The 20,053-nt window shown below is 42.5% G+C and overlaps 1 protein-coding gene across 2 annotated transcripts in view; it reads right to left on the reverse strand.

Moving 5' to 3' along the window:
• Nucleotides 1–20,053, reverse strand: part of LRRK1 (leucine rich repeat kinase 1) — a 154,050-nt gene that overhangs the window by 91,468 nt on the left and 42,529 nt on the right. For both annotated transcript variants that reach the window (XM_030815095.1, XM_030815092.1), the window contains exons 2-3: nt 11,062–11,225; nt 1,244–1,415 (exon numbers count right to left, since the gene is read on the reverse strand). In XM_030815095.1, coding sequence (XP_030670955.1) covers nt 1,244–1,415; nt 11,062–11,225 — 336 coding nt within the window. The remainder of the gene's footprint in view (nt 1–1,243; nt 1,416–11,061; nt 11,226–20,053) is intronic.

Genomic DNA, 20,053 nt, shown 5'->3' on the forward strand with positions numbered 1-20,053 from the left:
CCTTCTAGGTGCAGGGCTGTGGGTGACTGCATGTTCTCCCACCCAAGAGGTGGGCCCTGGCTCCCAAGCAAAATCCCAAATCCCAAAGACCACGGCTAGGGTGTGCCTCAACCTATAGCTGTAGCAATGCTGCCTAGACTGGTGCAGTGTTTCTGAGCCAAGACCACCACGAGAAATTACAGGAGACCAGGACATCTTGAGTTCACCAGAGAAAAAAATAGTTCCTACAAAAGCAACAGAGTGTGGGACACCAATACAGTGGAATATTATTCAGCCATTAAAAGAAATGAGCTATCAAGTCACAAAAAGGCAGGGAGAAACCCTAAATGCCTATCGCTATGGGAAAGAAGTGAGTTTGAAACGGCTACATACTGTGGGATTCCAACTAGAGCGATGTTCTGGAAAAGGCAAAGATAGTAAAAAAGATAAGTAGTTGCCAGGGGCCAGGGGAAGGAGGGAGGGATGGGGCCAGGGAGGGGTGGAGCACAGAGGATGTTTAGGGCAGTGAAACTGTTCTATATAACACTGTAATGATGGCCATGTGTCATTATCCATTTGTCAAAACCGATGGGATGTACAACAGCCAGAATGAATTGCAACGTAAGCGATGGACTTTAGTTAGTAAGAAGGTATCAGTAGTAGTTATCAGTTGTTGCAAATGTACCACACTAACGCAAAAAAGAGTTATAGGGAAAACCGTGTGGAGGGCGCACGGTGGAGCTCACCTCTCCGAGCTTTGTTTTCCTCATCTTAAAACCACCGTCCTGAAATATAGCACCTGCCTCCTAAGACTGATGCATCCCCATCTCAATAGAAGTTACTAGCATGATTACTATGTCTCTCTTACCTAGATATTCTTGTGTAAGTGATTTAGGGATCACCTGTTTTCTGTTAACATACCTCCAAATCATTAATTCTGGAACTCTGTACATTCCAATCAATTTTTTCCATAAATCTAAAACTTCTCTAAAAAGACCAAGGTCTATTAATTATTTTTGTAAAAAGCAATGTTAATTACATTCTTTATGAAATATGGTGTTTGAGACTTTCCCTTATGAGTTCATGGGAGTGAGAGGTGGGATGTGGCTGGCAGGCAAGCTTCACTTTGTTTGGGCGTCAGTGGCCTACCCTGGATTTCTTGATCTCATTATTGGTGAAAGCACGAAGAAGTAAACATTTTGGGGTGAAGCCTAAGAAGAGGGTGCCCTGAGACATGGTTAAGAGCTCATGCCCTGTGATTTACCTGGTAAGGACTCAAGCAATTCCTGCACAACTGCCGTGTGTCCAAAATACGCTGCTATCACGGCTGGGTTGTCATCCGTGGGCTCGGTGGGCAGCTCCACCAGTCTCTCGCTGAGTAGATAACGGACCATCTCCAGATCCCCATAGGCCGCCGGGATGCTCAGAAGCTGGCCCTGGTCAAAACAGAACAGGGCTCCAGTGAGACTGGCTCTATTGGGAACTGCCAAGAGAAATGACGTTAAACGCTTCACCAGGTCCCGGGGCAGGACTGGAGTTGTGTTGTCCAGAACGGCAGCACCTGCCAAGTGTGACTGGGCAGCACTTGAATTGTGGCTCCTCAGAAGTGAGAGGTGGAGAGTATAAAATCACACGTGAATTCAAAGACCTAGTGCAGAAAGGGTAAGCTAGCTCATCCATAATTTATGTTGATTACATGTTGAAACAATGATTTTAATATATTCATGTTAAATAAAATAATATTAACATTTTATTTGTTTGTTTCTGTTTGCTCCTTTATTTTATTTATTTTTGTTGACAGGGTCTCTCTCTGTTACCCAGGCTGGAGTGCAGTAGTGCAATCTCAGCTCACTGCAGCCTTGACCTCCCAGGCTAAAGTGATCCCCCCGCCTCAGCCTCCTGAGTAGCTGGGACTGCAGGCACGTGCTACCATACCAGCTAATTTTGTTTATTTTTTTTTTTTCTGTAGAGACCAGATCTTGCTATGTTGCCAGGGCTGGTCTTGAACTTCTGAGCTCAAGTGATCCTCCAACCGGAATACCTGTGATTATAGGTGTGTGCTTGTTTACTGCTTTGATGTGGCTACTAGAAAATACGATATTATACATGTGGCTTGCATTTGTGCTCTCGACTACCTGCTTCAGGAGGAAGGGACCGTGTGCATAGCCCCTTCTGGCACACAGCCAGAGCTCAGCAACCACTTGGTACATGTTAAGTCAGCCCTGGGAAGAGGGAAGGGAACCAGGCTCTCTGAGGAACCATCCTGCAATTTATTCATAAATGGAATGTGACAGACCAGGGGACTTCACAGATCCAAATCCAGGGACAAAGATCCTCCAGCAGCATGCAGAGGGACTCTGGATTCGGTGGCCCAGAGGAAGGAAAGGATATGGTGGAAACTGGATCCAAGCCTGAGTTGCTGCCCATTCCAGTCCTTCTGGCATGTAAAGGTCCTACGAGGCGGGCCATGTGTTAATACATGAGGAAGGATGTGGAGGTTCAGAGAGGTTTCAGAGCTTGCCCAAGACCACACAGCTAGTAAGTGGCTATCACTGACCAGTGTAAAAGTGGCCTTGACTTATCACCCGCTCTCTGGGTCTCAGAAAAGGATACTCAGATAGCTGCTAGATTGACATGTCAAGTGTTTGATTGCGTTTCTGAAATGTCAAGTCCTTTGGAACCTGGCTGCCTCCTATGGGCTTGAACATCAGTGTGTTCAAGCAGGTAGATGGGGATCCCCTATTGGAATGGGATGGCCAGTGCCCCCCATCAACACCTACTGAGGATCTACTGTGTGTGAGAGGTGGGACTGGGCACTGAGGATGCGAGGGACCATTTCTGGCCTCCACAGATTTACAATTAAGTTTGAGGTGGGAATATGCATAAACAGCCCCCAACAAGCACATTTGCCTTGCTGAATAGTTTATAACACAAGTGTGTTTGGAGATCATTTTAGGTGAGTTGGGCAGGAATGGGTAAATGGAGCCCCCAGGAAAGGGAATGAACATTTATCAAAGCTCTCACCACGTGCCAGATGCTGGACTGAGTACTTTATTCACATGGCCACATTCAATCCTCCTAACAGTCATGCCAGGAATGTGCCTGTATTTCTATGTTACAGAAGAGGAAATAAAAGCTTGCCCATGGTTAGGGAGTTCATCATCAGCAGAACTACTCCGGGTTTGAACTGGGGTGTGTCTAGCTCTAAAGCCCAAGAGTCTCTGTTGCATCCAAGACTTCCTGGAAACATGGGACTTGGAGGAAGGCTCAGGTTCTGCAAGTGGAGTGAATGGGCTGGCAGTGGGAGGTATGTCTGACAGGTGAGGAGAGGAACAGTCTAAGGGGCTGGGATCAGGTGAAGGACAGTAGACCCATATATTCAATATGACCAGAAAAGAAAAGCCCACCCACCTGCCACTCTGCCCGGGGTGAGGCCCAGTAGCCCTGTCATTCCAGGAAAGCATTTGCATTATGGAGAAAAGCCACAGTGATTGATTAAATGCTTCACTGCACACAACTAACAGCTGTCTAGACTCAGTTGGTTAGAGGCTTAAAAGCCCCATCCTCTAGCGGTGGTAAGTGATGTCATAGGAGCCAGCCCAAGGCCAAGAGGGACCCAGACAGTGGAAAAGGTCAAAGCTGGCTTTCTGGCTGGAGGCTCCATAGTGAGTATTTAAAAAAATTCAAACAGCATAGAAAAGCATAAAACAAGAAGTAGGCCTCTCTCTATGCCTTTACCTCCCAATAGCCCTCTGCAAAGGATGCCTTCCAGAACATATTTATTTATAGTACTCACAGGTAATCTCATATACAACCAAATGCTTTTTTCACTTAATTCACTATGACCTTTTAATCAACAATATAACACACCTGCACACCTGCAAAAAGTGCAAATACTTTGTGTTCAGTTTCATGCAAGGCATTTGAATACACCCATGTAACCAGCCTCAGTCCAAAGACCAGGACATCACCTGTGCCCAGAAGCCCCCTTTGTTCCTTCTAGTCACTGCCCTATGGTGTGGAGCCACTATACTGACGTCTAACATCATAGATTAACTATTGCCAGTTTTTGTCACACATGTAGACTTGAGTAGCCACGACCATAATCAAGATACGAACCTGTTCCATCACCTGTTCCATCAAAAGGTCTCCCTCATGCCACGCGCCCATGGTAGTCTCACTCACCCTCTTCCTCTTCACCGTCTTTAACCCCTGACAAACACTGATCTCTCTTCCACCTCTACAAATTTTGTCATTTTGAGAATGTTACGTAAATGGAATCACAGAGAATATGATCTTTTGAGACTGGCTTTTTTTTTAACTCAGCATAATGTCCTGAGATCCATCTGAGTTGTTGCGTGTTTCAGGAGAGCTCCTTTGTATAGCTTAGTAGTACTCCATGTATGTTTAAGTATCCACTTACTGAGAGTCTTTTATTGTATCCAGTTTTGGGCCATTACAAATAAAGTTGGTATGACACACCATGAGCAAGTTTTCATGAGCATGTAAGTTTCCTCTCTCTAGACTAAATGTTCAGGAGTTCAGTTGCTGGTTCATAAGTGCATTTTTAGTTTTTTTTAAAGAAACCGACAAACTATTTTCCAACATGATTGTACCATGTTACATTCTCAGTGGCAACACATTAGAGATACCTCTTCTCTGCGTCCCAATCTGAATTTGGTACTGTCACTATTTTTTATTTTTGCTGTTCATAAAGCTGTGTAATGACATCTTATCATTGCTCTAATTTTCATGTCCCTAATGGCTAATGATGTTGAACGTCTCTTCATGTGCTTATTTGCATCTGTGTATCTTCCTCAGTGAAATATCTCTTCACATATCTCCTACATTTTCTGTTTGGATTGTTTGCTTTTTCATGTCGAGTTTTGAGAGTTCTTCGTATATTCTAGCTGAGTCCTTTGTCAGATGAGTGATTTGTAAATACTTCTCTCAGTCTGTAGCTTGTTGTTTTAGAATCACTGTCTTAGGTATTTCTCAGAGAAAAGTTTTTAATCTTGGTGAGGTCCAGTTTACCAGTTTTTCTTTCATAAATCATTTCTTTTATGGATTTTCTGTATAGATTGTCATGTGATCTACAAATAGAGACAGTTTAATTTATTTCTTTCATATCTGTGTGCCTTTTATTTCATTTCCTTGCCTTCTTGCATTGGCTAGAATTTCCAGCAATATATTAAATACATTGAATAGTATTTTTTAAATACAATGATATTATAGTTGCTCTTGAATAGAACTTGCAGTATTATATTGAGAATGGACATTCTTGCCTTGTTCCTGGTCTTAGGGGAAAACAGTATTCAACATCAAGAATGATGTTAGTTGTAGGTTTTTGTCAATATTCTTTACCCAATTGAGAAAGTTCCCTCCTATTCTTAATTTTCTAAGAGTTTTTGAAAAACATGGTATTGAATTTTGTCAATTTTTTTTCTGTATCAATTGATATGATAAGGTAACTTTTCTTTTTTAGTTTATTAATAAGGAGGATTACATTGATTGATGATTGAAACTGAATCAACTTTGCATCTCTGGAATAAACTCCACTTAGTCATGGCTTATAATTCCTTTTACATATAGCAGAATTGTATTTGCTAACATTTTGTGAAGAATTTTTGCATCCACATTCATAATGGGCATTGGTCCGTACTTTTCCTTTTTTAACACCGTCTTTGGTTTTGGTGTCAGAGTAACACAGGCTTCATATAAGTGTTAAAAAGTGTTCCCTTTTCTATTTTCTAGAAGAGACTATGTAGCATTGGTATTCATTCTTTAAATGTTAGGTAGAATTATCCAGTGAAGCCATCTGGCCCGGTAAATTTATTTTTTGGGGAAGTTTAAAATTATGAATTGAATTTTCTTAAGAGTTAAAAGGCTATTCAAATTATGTATTTCCTATTAAGTTGTGGTAATTTCTACTTTTCAAGGATTTGTCCATTTCATCTAAGTTGTCCAATGTATGTGTTTAGAGCTGTTCATAATGTCCCCTTATTATCTGTTTGATATCTGCAGGATCTGTAGTGATGTTCTGTGTTTCCCTTCTGATGTTGGTGATTTTTGTCTTTTGGATTTTTTTCCCCTAAAGGCAATGTTTCCCTTTGACTACTTTCAAGGTTTTATTTTGTTTTGTCTTTAATTTTAATAAGCTTGACTATGATGCGCTTGGAATGGATTTCTCTGGGCATATCCTGTTTGTTTTCAATTTCTTGAATCTGAACATTTATGTCTCCTGCCAGTTTGAGAAGTTTTCAGCCATTGTTTGAGTTCTCCTTCAGTCTTGCCTTCTGTCTAGTCTCCTGGGATTCTGATGACATGACTATTAGATCTTCTGTTAAAATCCTCACATGTCCGTGAGGCTCTGTTCTTTTTTTCAGTCTATTTTCTTTTGTTTTGGCTTTTGTTCCAGAGTGGGTAATTTCTACTGTTCTGTCTTCTCCCCGATTCTTTCCCCTGTCCTCTCTTCTCCATTCTACATTTGAGCCCATTCATTGATTTTTTTTTATTTTTAAATTTCAGGTATTGTACTTTTAAGTTCTAAAATCTTCATTTGGCTCTCCTCATGTCTTTTATTTCTTTGCCGAAACTTTCTATTATTCCATTTGTTTCAAGTGTATCTATAATTGCTCACAGAAGCATTTTTATGATGACTGCCTTAAAATCCTTGTGAGATAATTCTAACATCGGAGTCATTCTGGTGTTGGCATCTCTTGGTTGTCTTGTCTCAGTGAGTTTGCAATCTTTCTGGTTCTTGGTAATTTTGAGTAATTTTTTTATTGTGGCCTGGATATTTGGGGCATTATGTTTTAAGACTCTGGATCTTACTTCAATCTTGTGTTTTGGCAGGTCTCCTCTGACACCACTCTGGTGGGTAAAGAGGGATGACCCTTCATTGCTGCCTGGTGGGGTGGAAATCTGGGGGCTGTACTTAGAATCAATTGACACCCAGTATGCAGGGGTTCCTTGTTATTGCTGGGCAGGGTTGGGACTTCAGGTTCTCCTCTAGGCCTGCTTCAATTCTACCCTAGTTAGATGGGGAACGCGTGTCTCACTACTGCCAGGCTGGGTGGTGACAGAAGTCCAGGCTCCCCACATGCTGTCCACTGATGGTGATGGGGGGATGTTGTCACCACCTGGTGGGGATTAGCACCCCAGCTCCTCCCAGCCTTCTCTGACACCCTGGGGTTGGGGATGATTGGGGTGCCTGTTACAGCCTGGCAAGGGTGGAAATCTAAGCTCTCCACCTGGCCTTTGCTGGTGAGGGGTGGGGCTGGGCTGCAAGTATATTTCTTCAGTGTTTGGCCGGAGGGGGTTGGCGACTGCCTGTAAGTTTCCTGCCCGGCTTTGCTGTGCCTTTCCTGGTGCTTTGGTTAGACAGAGCAGGCTTTCCTTGGAATTTTTTTTTTCTCTGTGCCAGTTTGTGTTTCTGGATTGCCAACTTCATCAGTATCTGGTTTGGGATGTATGAGATAAAAATAAAACCCAAACACGTACTATTGTGATTTCCCTGAGTACTGAGGCCACCAGCTAGTCTGCCTTCTTTTCTCCACCTTTCAGAATCCTACGTTTGTTTTACATGTAACGTCTAGAGCCTCAGTGCACTTAGCGAGAAGAAGAGGGCAAAGTAAACAACCTCCATATTCCCTCCATCTTCCCGGAAGCAGAAGTTCTGCACTTATCACATTAAGTTACACTGGAGTTCTTTCCAAAACAGCTGCTAGAGATTGTTTTGTCCTTTTGGAGTGCTGTGTGGTATTCTAGGACCTGAACAGCCTGAGATTTCTGTAGCAGCCTTCTCCTGTGGATGGAACAGTTAGGCGGTTTCCAAGGTTGTGCTATCTTAAACACAACTTGAATGAACATCCTTACACATACAACTTGGTAATTTTTTTTCAAATAAATCTGTAGGGGTAAGTTCCTAGCAGTAGTTTTGCTGGGTCAAAGATGATGAAATTTGAAAACTTGACAAGCATTTTCAGATGGCCTTCCAAAGAGTCTGCACACATTCCTAGTATATTCCTAGTAGCATTGAATAAAGGTGTGTAAGTTCCCATAGCCTTCCTTCTGAATTTTTTTTTTTTTTTTTTTTTTTTTTGAGACGGAGTCTCGCTCTGTCGCCCGGGCTGGAGTGCAGTGGCGCAATCTCGGCTCACTGCAAGCTCCGCCTCCCGGGTTCACACCATTCTCCTGCCTCAGCCTCTCCGAGTAGCTAGGACTACAGGCGCCCGCCACCACGCCCGGCTAATTTTTTTTTTTTTGTATTTTTAGTAGAGACAGGGTTTCACCGTGGTCTCGATCTCCTGACCTCGTGATCCGCCCGCCTCGGCCTCCCAAAGTGCTGGGATTACAAGCGTGAGCCACCGCGCCCGGCCCTTCCTTCTGAATTTTATCAAACTTTAAGGTGTCAATCTGATTAGCTTAAAAATGCTGTTTCATTTTTCTTTTATTTGCCTTTCTATAAGCATTAACAAAATTGAATAACTTCACATATGTGTACCATGTATCTGAATATCTTTCAGGTGTGTGTGTGTCTATTTGCCTATTCATATCCTTAGTCATTCTCATTCCAGGTGCTGTTCTCACCTACTCTTGGTATTGAGGTTGTGTTAGCTTCATCAAAGGAACAGGTGAGTGCACCTTCTTTTTCTATTTTCTGGACAAGTGATTATATTATTTGGTAGAACAGACCAGTAAAACCATGTAGACCTAGAATTTGTTTTGTCAGAAGGTTTTACATGATTGATTTATTTCCTTCATGGTTGAAAGACTATTCATGCTTTCTGTTTCTTTTTAAAGTTAAATTTTTCTTTTTATTTGTTCATTTCATCTAAATTTTTGAGGGTTTTAACATAAACTTGTTCATAATACATTCTCTTATTATGTTTTTAACGCTTGTATAAGCTGTCATGAAGTTCTCTTTCATATTCCTGATTTATCTGTTTCTTCTTTTTTACCTTTTACTCTCACCAGAGATTTTCTATTTTATTAATCTCTTCAAAGAACCAATTTTTGATTTGGTGGTCATTTCTACTTCTTTCTACTTTGCTTTCTATTTCAAAACTTTCAAATTATGTTTACAGTTTCATGCCTTCTACTTTCTTTACCTTTATTTTGCTGTTTCCATGTCCTGTTGTCCTTTTGAAAATTATGACATTATTTCATATTGATTTGTAAAAGTTCTTTGTCAATGAAGGATATTAGCCATATACCTTCTCCTTTTGCATCAATCCGTGACTCTTATTTACGGTATTTTTTGGAACTATAATTTTACATTTTTATGAAAACACAAATGTATCCATCCTTTTCCTCACTGTCTTCTCAAAGTCCAATCAGCTGGGATTTCATCAGTCCTGTATTCAGGGGAGAGGCAGCTTTCTAGGAACCTTCTCGATTTTGAGTTGCCACTGTCCATGACGCCACAGAGAAGAGACCCACACCCAGGACTCTGTTTTCCTTTATTCAAATATTGGCCACAGTGCCCTTTCCCAAATTATGATGCCACTCCCTTTAACAGCTTTTCCATCCTCAGGATGAAGTCACATCTCCCTTGGCTCTTAGGTCCCTCCATGATCATCTTCCCCGTCAGCATCTCCTGCTGCTGCCACATCCCTGAATCTGCACAGCTCTGAAATGAGCCACTATCTCTGGCTGCTTGGCCACTTGGCAGGGATGCCAGGCAGTGTTTGCTGCACAGCTCCTCCCTGCCTGAGGCCGCTGGCATCCACCTGAGGAGCCCACAGCTCTGACCTGCTTGTGTGCACAGCGCAGCTCTCTCTGTGCAGAAGAACGATCCTTTGCCATATCCACCATGAATTCCTAATCAGAGGAATCTCAAATGCCTTCTTTCTGCTTAACAATTTCCAAGCATGCTGTACTGTCCCTCTCCCAATCTCTTACACTTCTCAGAAGAGGTTGGAGTTTTAGGAATTGAATGAATTCTAACTGCCTCCCAATCTCTTACACTTCTGAGAAAGGTTGGAGTTTTAGGAATTGAATGAATTCTAACTGTCTCCCAATCTCTTACACTTCTGAGAAGAGGTTGGAGTTTTAGGAATTGAATGAATTCTAACCATCAATTAAATGGAGATGTGTTAAACCTGTCCTAATCAAAGTAATGCAAATAAAACATCCTTAAGGTATTTTCATGATAATAGCCAGTAAGAATCCCCGACAAGGGCAAAAAATGTGGTAATGGCCGACTCCAATTTTTGCTGGGAGGGTTAATCTGTAGAAGATTTTTGGAAAACAGCTTGGCATGTATTCCAAAACTTTAAAAGTCCTCATATCCACATTCTCAATCCCTGCAGATCTATGCTAAGAAAATAACATTACAATAAGAAAAGAATTAGGCAAAAACATTTGATAGAGCATCATTTATATTAGTAAGAAATGAGAAGCAATCCAAATATCCAGCCAAGATGAATAGCCACGTAAACACAGTCCCTCCAGATGGAATGTCATGTAGCCATGGAAGGAGATGCCGATAAGGAATTTTTAATCATCTGGAAAATTCTTAAAATAATATTATAAAAGTAGAAGCAGCAGCTGCATAACCACATATGCAATCTGTCTGCATCTATATTAGAAACAACAGCAACCACAACAATGTATGCTCAGATCGGCAGGCTGGAAGAAAATACAGCAAAACTGTTAAGTGGGTTTTAGGGTGTATCAGGAATTTGGTAACTTTTTTGTCCCATTTTTCCTACTTTTATGTATTTTCTAAATTTTATTTTTCCAGCATGTGCAGCTTTTCATAGTGACAAAAAGCATAAAAGAATACAGTAGGTTAAGCCTCTGGGTGGCATTTTGTTCTTTACATTTAAGTGACCCCACCCCTGTTGCTCAAAGGCCTCCCATGAAAAGGTGGCAGGGGCCTGCTTAGGTGATAACAGACTGAGAAGTCAATTGGAAAGAAAAGGCGCCCGTAAGATTATATGCAAAATGAGGCATTTCCAGAACACAATAAAAATGCTCATTACAGTTAGGACAATAACGAGAAAATCATCTGAGCGGTCACCTTCGTCCAGCCCAGGACTGCACTGGTGGCCGCAGGGGCAGGCACTCCCCTACCTTTTCCAGCTGGGACGTGCACTGGTCGCAGGCCTCCTTGAGCAGGTCCCGGGCGCCGCCGCGGTCTCCCTGCCTGTACGCGGCGCGAATGCCTTCCGTCCTGTGGGACTGCGCTGTAGGGTCACCTCCTGGCGTGGACGGTTTGCTGCCCATGTCCCCGGCACCTGCGTGGGAGGAAGCACACACACAGCGTCACCGTCAACTGCCGGCCTGCTCTGGAGAGTCATCGCAGAACACTGCAGAAGGATGCGCGGCCCATTGCACGATCGTGGGGGCTTCAGGAAGAGAAAGGGATGGCCCCGCAAGGCTCCCTGCACTCGCCGCCCCGCCACCTGCAACCCTGCCTCAGAGCCCTCCCGGGGCTGGTGCGAAGGGGGCTGTCTGCGGAGGCACCGGGCGGCGCGCACAGCTCGGAGGATTCTGCAGCGAGGCTGCCACCTGGAGCCCGTCCAGGGCACCGGGGACAGCTGCCTGCGGGGGAGCGGCCGGGCTGACCTCACCCACAGCAGCGGCGGAGCAGGGGCTTTGGCGAGAGAGCTGGAGGTCTCAGCCAAACTGTCCCGCTGCTGTGCCCACAGGGGACAGAGTATCTAGTGATGGAAGAAAGACAGGCCAACTCCTGGGGGTGCGGAGATCTAGACGCTGTCCCTCCCTGCCGAGAAAACCCCACGAAGGGCGTGGGATTTAGAATCAGCAGCCGTCACTCCAGACCTGGCCTTGCGCAAACGCGCTGCGTAACGATCTGGGGCAACCCCCGAAACGCTGGGCCTCGGGTCGCGCTGGTTCGCCAGAGCACTGGGCCGCTCCAGGCCATCTGAACACCTGGGGCCCCTCGGGAGGAGAGGCCAGCCTTGGGGAGGCCGCGATCCAGCACCCGGGCCCTTCAACAGAAGCGGCGGTCACTTACGGAGCGGCCACCATAGGCCGAGCACTCGCTGGGTGCAGAGGAGCCCAGGGAAAGGGAGGCGGCCTCTCGCCCTCCCTGAGCGTCCGCTCTAGCAGGGGTTCACAGTGAGGGCCTGTGGACCCCGAAAGGCTAACAGGCTTCAGAAGTTCCCTGAACATCCTAAAATTGTACACAAAGCTGGGTGTGTGTGTGTGTGTGTGTGTGTGTGTGTGTACAGTTTTTCGAGGACAAAATTCAAAGCTTCTATCAGATTTCCAAAGAGGTTAGGGAACAACAGTAAAAAGCTTTCTCTCCGTAGATATTACAGAAAAGACTGCGATGGATGAGGAGTTAAACTCTGATTGTGTGGAGTGATAGCAGAAATAGGGAAAGAATACTGTTGTGAAGGGTGACCAAGCAAATTGGGTTATTGTTTTTACACCCAACTAAAACGGAGCTGAGAAGCGAAGAAGAAAAAGCATTCGGGGCATATAACATTACTCCAGAAACATGATTCTCTACAAGTCCGACTACTAAAAATGCCTACTACAACTAAAACCAGTTTTATCTAATAACTACTAAAATGACTTTAAAACTAGCTTTACCCACGACTGTCACTCACCCATCATAACTTGCCAACTCTCCAAAACCTTGCTAATACTAATAAATTTTCTTGAAAAACACACATTTCTCCTTTTTATTACAAAACTGCCAACCTTCTCTTTTTTCTTCAAACATACCAAAACACACACACGCACACACACACTCTCTCTCTCTATATATATATATCCCAAATTACAATTCTTAAATCCCAAGAAAACATTAGATTTAAAATCCTTTTGAGGCTGGATGTGGTGGCTCATGCCTGTAATCCCAGCACTTTGGGAGTCCAAGGCAGGCAGATTACTTGAGGTCAGGAGTTCGAGACCAGCCTGGCCAACATGGTGAAACCCCATCCCTACTAAAGACACAAAAATTAGCCGGGTGTGGTGGAACGCGCCTGTAATCCCAGCTACTCAGGTGGCTGAGGCACGAGGATCACCTGAACCCAGGAGCCTGAGGTTGCAGTGAGCTGAGATCACACCACTGCACTCTAGCCTGGGTGACAAAGCGAAACTCTGTCTAAAAAAAAAAAAAAATTCTTTTATCATTTGCAACAGCAGGGACGGAAATGGAGGTCATTATCTTGAGTGAAATAAGCCGGCACAAAAAGACAAATATTGCATGTTCTCACTTATTTGTGGGAGCTAAAAATTTGATCACATGGAGGCAAAGACTGGAAAAATGGGAAAAACGGCTAACAGAGACTGAGAAGGGTGAGTGTGGGAGCAGGGAGGACGAACAGAAGTGGGTTAAAGGGTACAAGCATACAGTAAGAGGAATAAATTCAATGTTTGATAGCAGAGTAGGGTGACTATAGTTAACAAAAATATACTGTATTCAGGTGATGGACACCCTAAATGCCCTGACTGGATCACCATGACTACATACACATAAAAAAAGTCACATACACCCCACAAATTTGTACAAATAAAAAATAAAAACAAAAATTCACCTCTACATTTTTGTTTTGACCTCAACACTATCATTCTTTGCCAAGTTCACACAGCCAGTAGAGGCAAACTGGGACAGAAGTTTGGTCTCCCAACTCTCAAGCTAAACCCAACCCATCTTCGTGCTGCCTCTCTGAAGGGATGAATAAAACAGGCTTTGGATTGATTTTCTTCTTCTTTTTTCTTTTTCTTTTTTTTTATTATTATACTTTAGGTTTTAGGGTACATGTGCACAATGTGCAGGTTTGTTACATATGTATCCATGTGCCATGTTGTTTTGCTGCACCCATTAACTCGTCATTTAGCATTAGGTATATCTCCTAATGCTGTCCCTCCCCCCTCCCCCCACCCCACAACAGTCCCCGGAGTGTGATGTTCCCCTTCCTGTGTCCATGAGTTCTCATTGTTCAATTCCCACCTATGAGTGAGAACATGCGGTGTTTGGTTTCTTGTCCTTGCGATAGTTTACTGAGAATGATGATTTCCAGTTTCATCCATGTCCCTACAAAGGACACGAACTCATCATTTTTTATGGCTGCATAGTATTCCATGGTGTATATGTGGCACATTTTCTTAATCCAGTCTATCGTTGTTGGACATTTGGGTTGGTTTCAAGTCTTTGCTATTGTGAATAGTGCCACAATCAACATACGTGTGCATGTGTCTTTATAGCAGCATGATTTATAGTCCTTTGAGTATATACCCAGTAATGGGATGGCTGGGTCAAATGGTATTTCTAGTTCTAGATCCCTGAGGAATCGCCACACTGACTTCCACAATGGTTGAACTAGTTTACAGTCCCACCAACAGTGTAAAAGTGTTGCTATTTCTCCACATCCTCTCCAGCACCTGTTGTTTCCTGACTTTTTAATGATGGCCATTCTAACTGGTGTGAGATGGTATCTCACCGTGGTTTTGATTTGCATTTCTCTGATGGCCAATGATGATGAGCATTTTTGCATGTGTTTTTTGGCTGCATAAATGTCTTCTTTTGAGAAGTGTCTGTTCATGTCCTTTGCCCACTTTTTGATGGGGTTGTTTGTTTTTTTCTTGTAAATATGTTTGAGTTCATTGTAGATTCTGGATATTAGCCCTTTGTCAGATGAGTAGGTTGCGAAAATTTTCTCCCATTTTGTAGGTTGCCTGTTCACTCTGATGGTAGTTTCTTTTGCTGTGCAGACGCTCTTTAGTTTAATTAGATCCCATTTGTCAATTTTGGCTTTTGTTGCCATTGCTTTTGGTGTTTTAGACATGAAGTCCTTGCCCACGCCTATGTCCTGAATGGTATTGCCTAGGTTTTCTTCTAGGGTTTTTATGGTTTTAGGTCTAACATGTAAGTCTTTAATCCATCTTGAATTAATTTTTGTATAAGGTGTAAGGAAGGGATCCAGTTTCAGCTTTCTACATATGGCTAGCCAGTTTTCCCAGCACCATTTATTAAATAGGGAATCCTTTCCCCATTTCTTGTTTTTGTCAGGTTTGTCAAAGATCAGATAGTTGTAGATACGTGGCATTATTTCTGAGGGCTCTGTACTGTTCCATTTATCTATGTCTGTGTTGTGGTACCAGTACCATGCTTTTTTTTTTTTTTTTTGAGACACAGTTTCACTCTGCTTCCAAGGCTGGTGTGCAGTGGTGCGATCTTGGCTCACTGCAATCTCCACCTCCCGGGTTCAAGTGATTCTCATGCCTCAACCTCCTGAGTAGCTGGGATTACAGGTGCACGCCACCAAGTCCAGCTAATTTTTGTATTTTTAGTAGAGATGGAGTTTCACCATGTTGGCCAGGCTGGTTTCAACCTCTCGACCTCAAGTGATCCCACCCAACTCAGCCTTGCAAAGTGCTGGGATTACAGGCGTGAGCCACTGTGCCTAGCCTTGTTTTTCTTTTTAAATGTAAATGCATAGCATGGTTGGCTCACAAACATACACATCACAAAAATGAATCACATAATAGCAGTTAACATTTGAAAAATTGAAAAAATAGTTTACGATAGTATAAAATTACATTCTTAGAAAAAAATGTAACAAAAGATGGGCAAGATCTGTACACTGAAAACATAAAACATTGCTGAGAGAAATTGAACAAGACCTAAATAAGTGGGAAGACATCCATCTTCAAGGATTAGAAGAATCAGTACTGTTAAGATGTCAATTCTCTTTGATTTTATCTATAGATTCAATTTAATCCCAACTATGATTCCAATAGGGTCATTTTTGGGGGATAGAAATTGACAATCTGATTCTTAAATGTATATGGAAATTTGAAAGACCTAGAATATCCAAAGCAATCTTGAAAAAGAAGAGAGTTGGAGAAGGTACACTACCTGATTTCAAGACTTGGAAAGGATGGAGTTGGAAGCCATTATCCTTCCAATAAACAAACTACAAAGCTATAGTAATCAAGACAGTATGGTACTGGTATAGACAAATGGCTCCAAGGGACAGAACAGAGGGTTGAAAAATAGACCTGTGCTTGTACATCCAATTGATTTTTGACAAGGGAGCCAAAGCAGTACAGTGGGAAAAGCAAAGTCTTTTCAGTAAAAAGTGCTAGAACAACTGGACACCCTCACTTAATATAAAGCAACCCTGACCCCTACTTCTCACCATATACAAATATCATCTTGAGATGGCACACACACATGTTCATTACAGCACTATTTACAACAGCAAAGTCATGGAATCAACCCAAATGCCCATCAATGATGGACCGGATAAAGAAAATGTGGTGGCTGGGTGTGGTGGCTCATGCGGTGGCTCACGCCTATAATCCCAGCACATTGGGAGGCCAAGGTAGGTGAATCACCTGAGGCCAGGAGTTTGAGACCAGCCAGGCCAACATGGTGAAACCCCTTCTCTACTAAAAATACAAAAAATTAGCCTGGCGTGGTGGTGGCCATCTGTAATCTCAGCTATTATGAAGGCTGAAACAGGAGAATCGCTTGAATCTGGGAGGTAGAGGTTGCAGTGAGCCGAGGTAGCATCACTGCACTTCAGCCTAGTCAACAAGAGCAAAACTCTGTCTCAAAAAAAAGAAAAGAAAATATTATACATATATACACCATAGAAAACTGTGCAGCCATGAAAAGGAATAAGATTATCTCCTTGCAGGGACATGGATGGAGTTGGAAGCCATTATCCTCAGCAAGCTAACACAAGAACATAAAACCAAATACCACATGGTCTCACTTATAAGTGGGAACTGATCGATGAGAATGCATGGAAACAAGAGGGGAACACACACTGAGCACCTGTGGTGAGGGAGGGTGGGGAAAGAGCATAAGGAAGAATAGGTAATGGATGCTGGGCTTAATACCTGGGTGAGGATGATCTGTGCAGTAAATCCCCATGGCACATGTTTACCTATGTAACAAAAAGGCACATCCTGCTCATGTACCCCTGAACTTGAAAAAAAAAGTTGAAAAAAAAGAAAAAATAACTGAGATGAATCATGGACCAAAACATAAAGGCTAAAACTATGAAGCTTCTAGGAAAACACAGGGCAGACTATCTTCATGACTTAAGAGTAAGTCTTTACTTACTTTCTTACATGGGACATAGAAAACAATAACCAGGAAAGGAAAAATTGCTAAATTAGGCTTCATCAAAATTTAAAATTTCTGCTCCTCAAAAGACACCATTTAAATAGGCAAATTATAGACTACAATAACATATTTTCAAAACATATCTGAAAATGAATGGTATCTAGAATATAAAAACTCGTCTAACTCCATGATAAAAAGACAAACAATCCAACTGAAAATGAGCAGGCTGGACCTGGTGGCTCACACCTGTAATCCCAGCAATTTGGAAGGCCAAGGTGGGTGGATCCATTGAGCCTAGGAGTTTGAGACCAGCCTGGGAAACATGTAGACCCAGTCTCTACAAAACATTTAAAAAATTAGCCCGGCATGGTGGTGCACACCTGTAGTCCCAGCTACTCAGGAAGCTGAGATGTGGGAGGATGGCTGGAGCCCAGGAGGTCAAGGCTTCAATGAGCTGTGACTGCACCACTGCACTCCACTGGCCTGGGTGACAGAACAAGACCCTGTCTCAAAGAAACAAAACAGAAGGAAGGGAAGGGAAGGGAAGGGAAGTGAAGGGAAGGGAAGGGAAGGGGAAAGGGAAAGGGAAAGGGAAAGGGAAAGGGAAAGGGAAAGGGAAAGGGGAAGGGGAAGGGGAAGGGGAAGGAAAGGGGAAGGGAAGGAAGGAAAGAAAGAAAGGAAAAGGGAAGGGAAGGGAAGCGAGGGGAGGAAGGAAGGAAAGAAGGAAGGAAGGAAGGAAAGAAAGAAAGAGAAAGAAAGAAAATAAGAAAGAAAGAAAGAAACAAAGAAAGAAAAAGAAAAGGAAGAAAGAAAAGGAAGAAAGAAAGAGAGAGGGCAAAGATTTAAACGCAAAAAACATTCAAAAAGCTCAATGTTATTAGTCATCAGGGAAATGCAAATTAAAACCACAATGAGATACCACTATGCTCTCACCAGAATGGCTAAAATTGTAAGACCAACACTACTTCGTGAGGAAACGGAACAACCAGAATGTTCATACCTTACTGGCTAGAGTGCAAAATTGTCCAATCACTTTGGAAACAGGTCTGGTGGTTTCTTATAAAACTACATGTATACCTACCCTATGACCCATAAATTCCATTCTTATCTAACCAAGAGAAGTATGCCCAAAAATGTATCCAAGAATGTTCATAGCAGCCTTATTCATGATATTTCCAAACTGTAAATAGCTCAAGTGTCCATCCACAGGGGAATGAATAAACAAACTGTGGTACAGTAACTACTCAACAGTAAAAAGGAAGGACCAATTGATCTATGGAAAGACTGATAGCAATCTCAAAAAAAGTAATGCTGAGTGAAAGAAACCTTATAAAAAATGATTCCATTTATATGCCGTTGTAAGATATAGTGAAAAAAATCAGAAGAGTGGATCGTGGGCATAGGGTAGACAGTGAGTTTTACTGTGGATGGGGCATAAGGACATCAGTTTGGTCATTCTATATCTCACTGGAGTTTTCATTACACAGTTGCTGTATTTGTCAAAACTTATCAAGCAGTCCATTTAAGATATGTGTATCTTACTTTATATATATTTTACCTAAAAAAACTACAAACATTATTGAACCTTAGTCCATACTATGCATGCTACAGTATTTAAGAGTGAAGTGTACAGATGTTTGCAATATGCTTTGAAATGCATTAAAAATGAGTGGATGGTTGGATAGAAAGGTAAGAGAGAAATTTTGGAAAGTGTTAATGGTGTGATCTGAGTGGTAGGTATACGAATATAGATGGTTCAGTTCTTTCAACTTTGGTGTATGTTTGAAATTTTTCATAACAAAATGTTGGGAGAAAAGGCGAGTCCTCATGTCTATACTCTAAATGCATGGCTTGCCATTTGACACAAGGTATGAGCTCTTGCCACCAAAGCTGAAAAATCCTGCTCTGTAGAAAGGCAAAGGCAAAGCTGCTTATGGAGCAAAGCCCCTAATACCAATCCAGGGTCTTTACAACTCACGCGAAGCCATGACTTGCTCCATTTCAAAGGCAATCGTCCTGAAAATCCAAGTAAATGGGTGACCATCACACACAATCTATATCATTCCTGAGAGGCCAACACAGAGTTGCTGTGTCTGAGTGGAGATTATTGTGTCTTGGCTGTGTGCTTTTGAAAAGAGGAATCGGGAAACGGCTTGGTGTGTAAGCGGTTATACGTGTGAATAAGGCAGCTTCACTTCCCAACACACATTAACAGTCACCATTAATTATTTACAGGCAGAGCCCCTGAGATATGTGAGAGCAGGCCAGAGGGAGAGGGGCCATTAGCAGGGCCCAGGAGGAACAGAAACAACTGCAGTCATCCCTCAGATGGGGGCACTTAATTATGTCATTGCTTGTCTCTCAGAATTAAACAAATACCCGCTTATCCAGTAAAAGACATGTGCAGGCATGCGTATGTGTGAATGCACAAGCAGGTATGAAGTACCCTCTTCTGTCCGTGTTAGGAACATACATACAAAAAGCTAAACCTTTAGGTGCAAGTTAAGGGACATTGTGAAGGTGGAACTTAGGGCGTATGTAGGCCATAAGGTGCCCATGAGATTACAAGGGTGATTTAACTTGATTTTTCAGTCATGCCTTGTGTGTGGAGTAAGTGATGTAATAAGAACCTAGAACCTGCTCAGTTCTCTTTACATTGTAAAAATGTTGTGGTGTTTATCTGTTTCAACTCTGACTTTCTTAAGTTGCAAGGCTGACGCCATATCCACTCTCACCGACCCTGTGGGCTGAGGGTCTGGTCCAGTCAAGTTGTTGGGAGGACATTAGGAAAAGGCCCCAGTTAATGCATATGCATTTAATTTAATCTGCCAATCTCATTTAATTTCCTGAAATTATCCAGAGAATGGTTAACATTTATTTAAATTGAAAGAAAAAAGACCAAAATGCTTTGACCATAATGAGTATTATGCATGGGCCATGGGGGAATTCATGACAGAATAGAAAAGATTTTTCTTCTTTATTTCCCAAGACCTGCATAATGGGAAT

This window comes from Nomascus leucogenys, chromosome 6, assembly GCF_006542625.1.
Source record: "Nomascus leucogenys isolate Asia chromosome 6, Asia_NLE_v1, whole genome shotgun sequence".
In the NCBI taxonomy this organism is placed as follows: Eukaryota; Metazoa; Chordata; class Mammalia; order Primates; family Hylobatidae; genus Nomascus; species Nomascus leucogenys.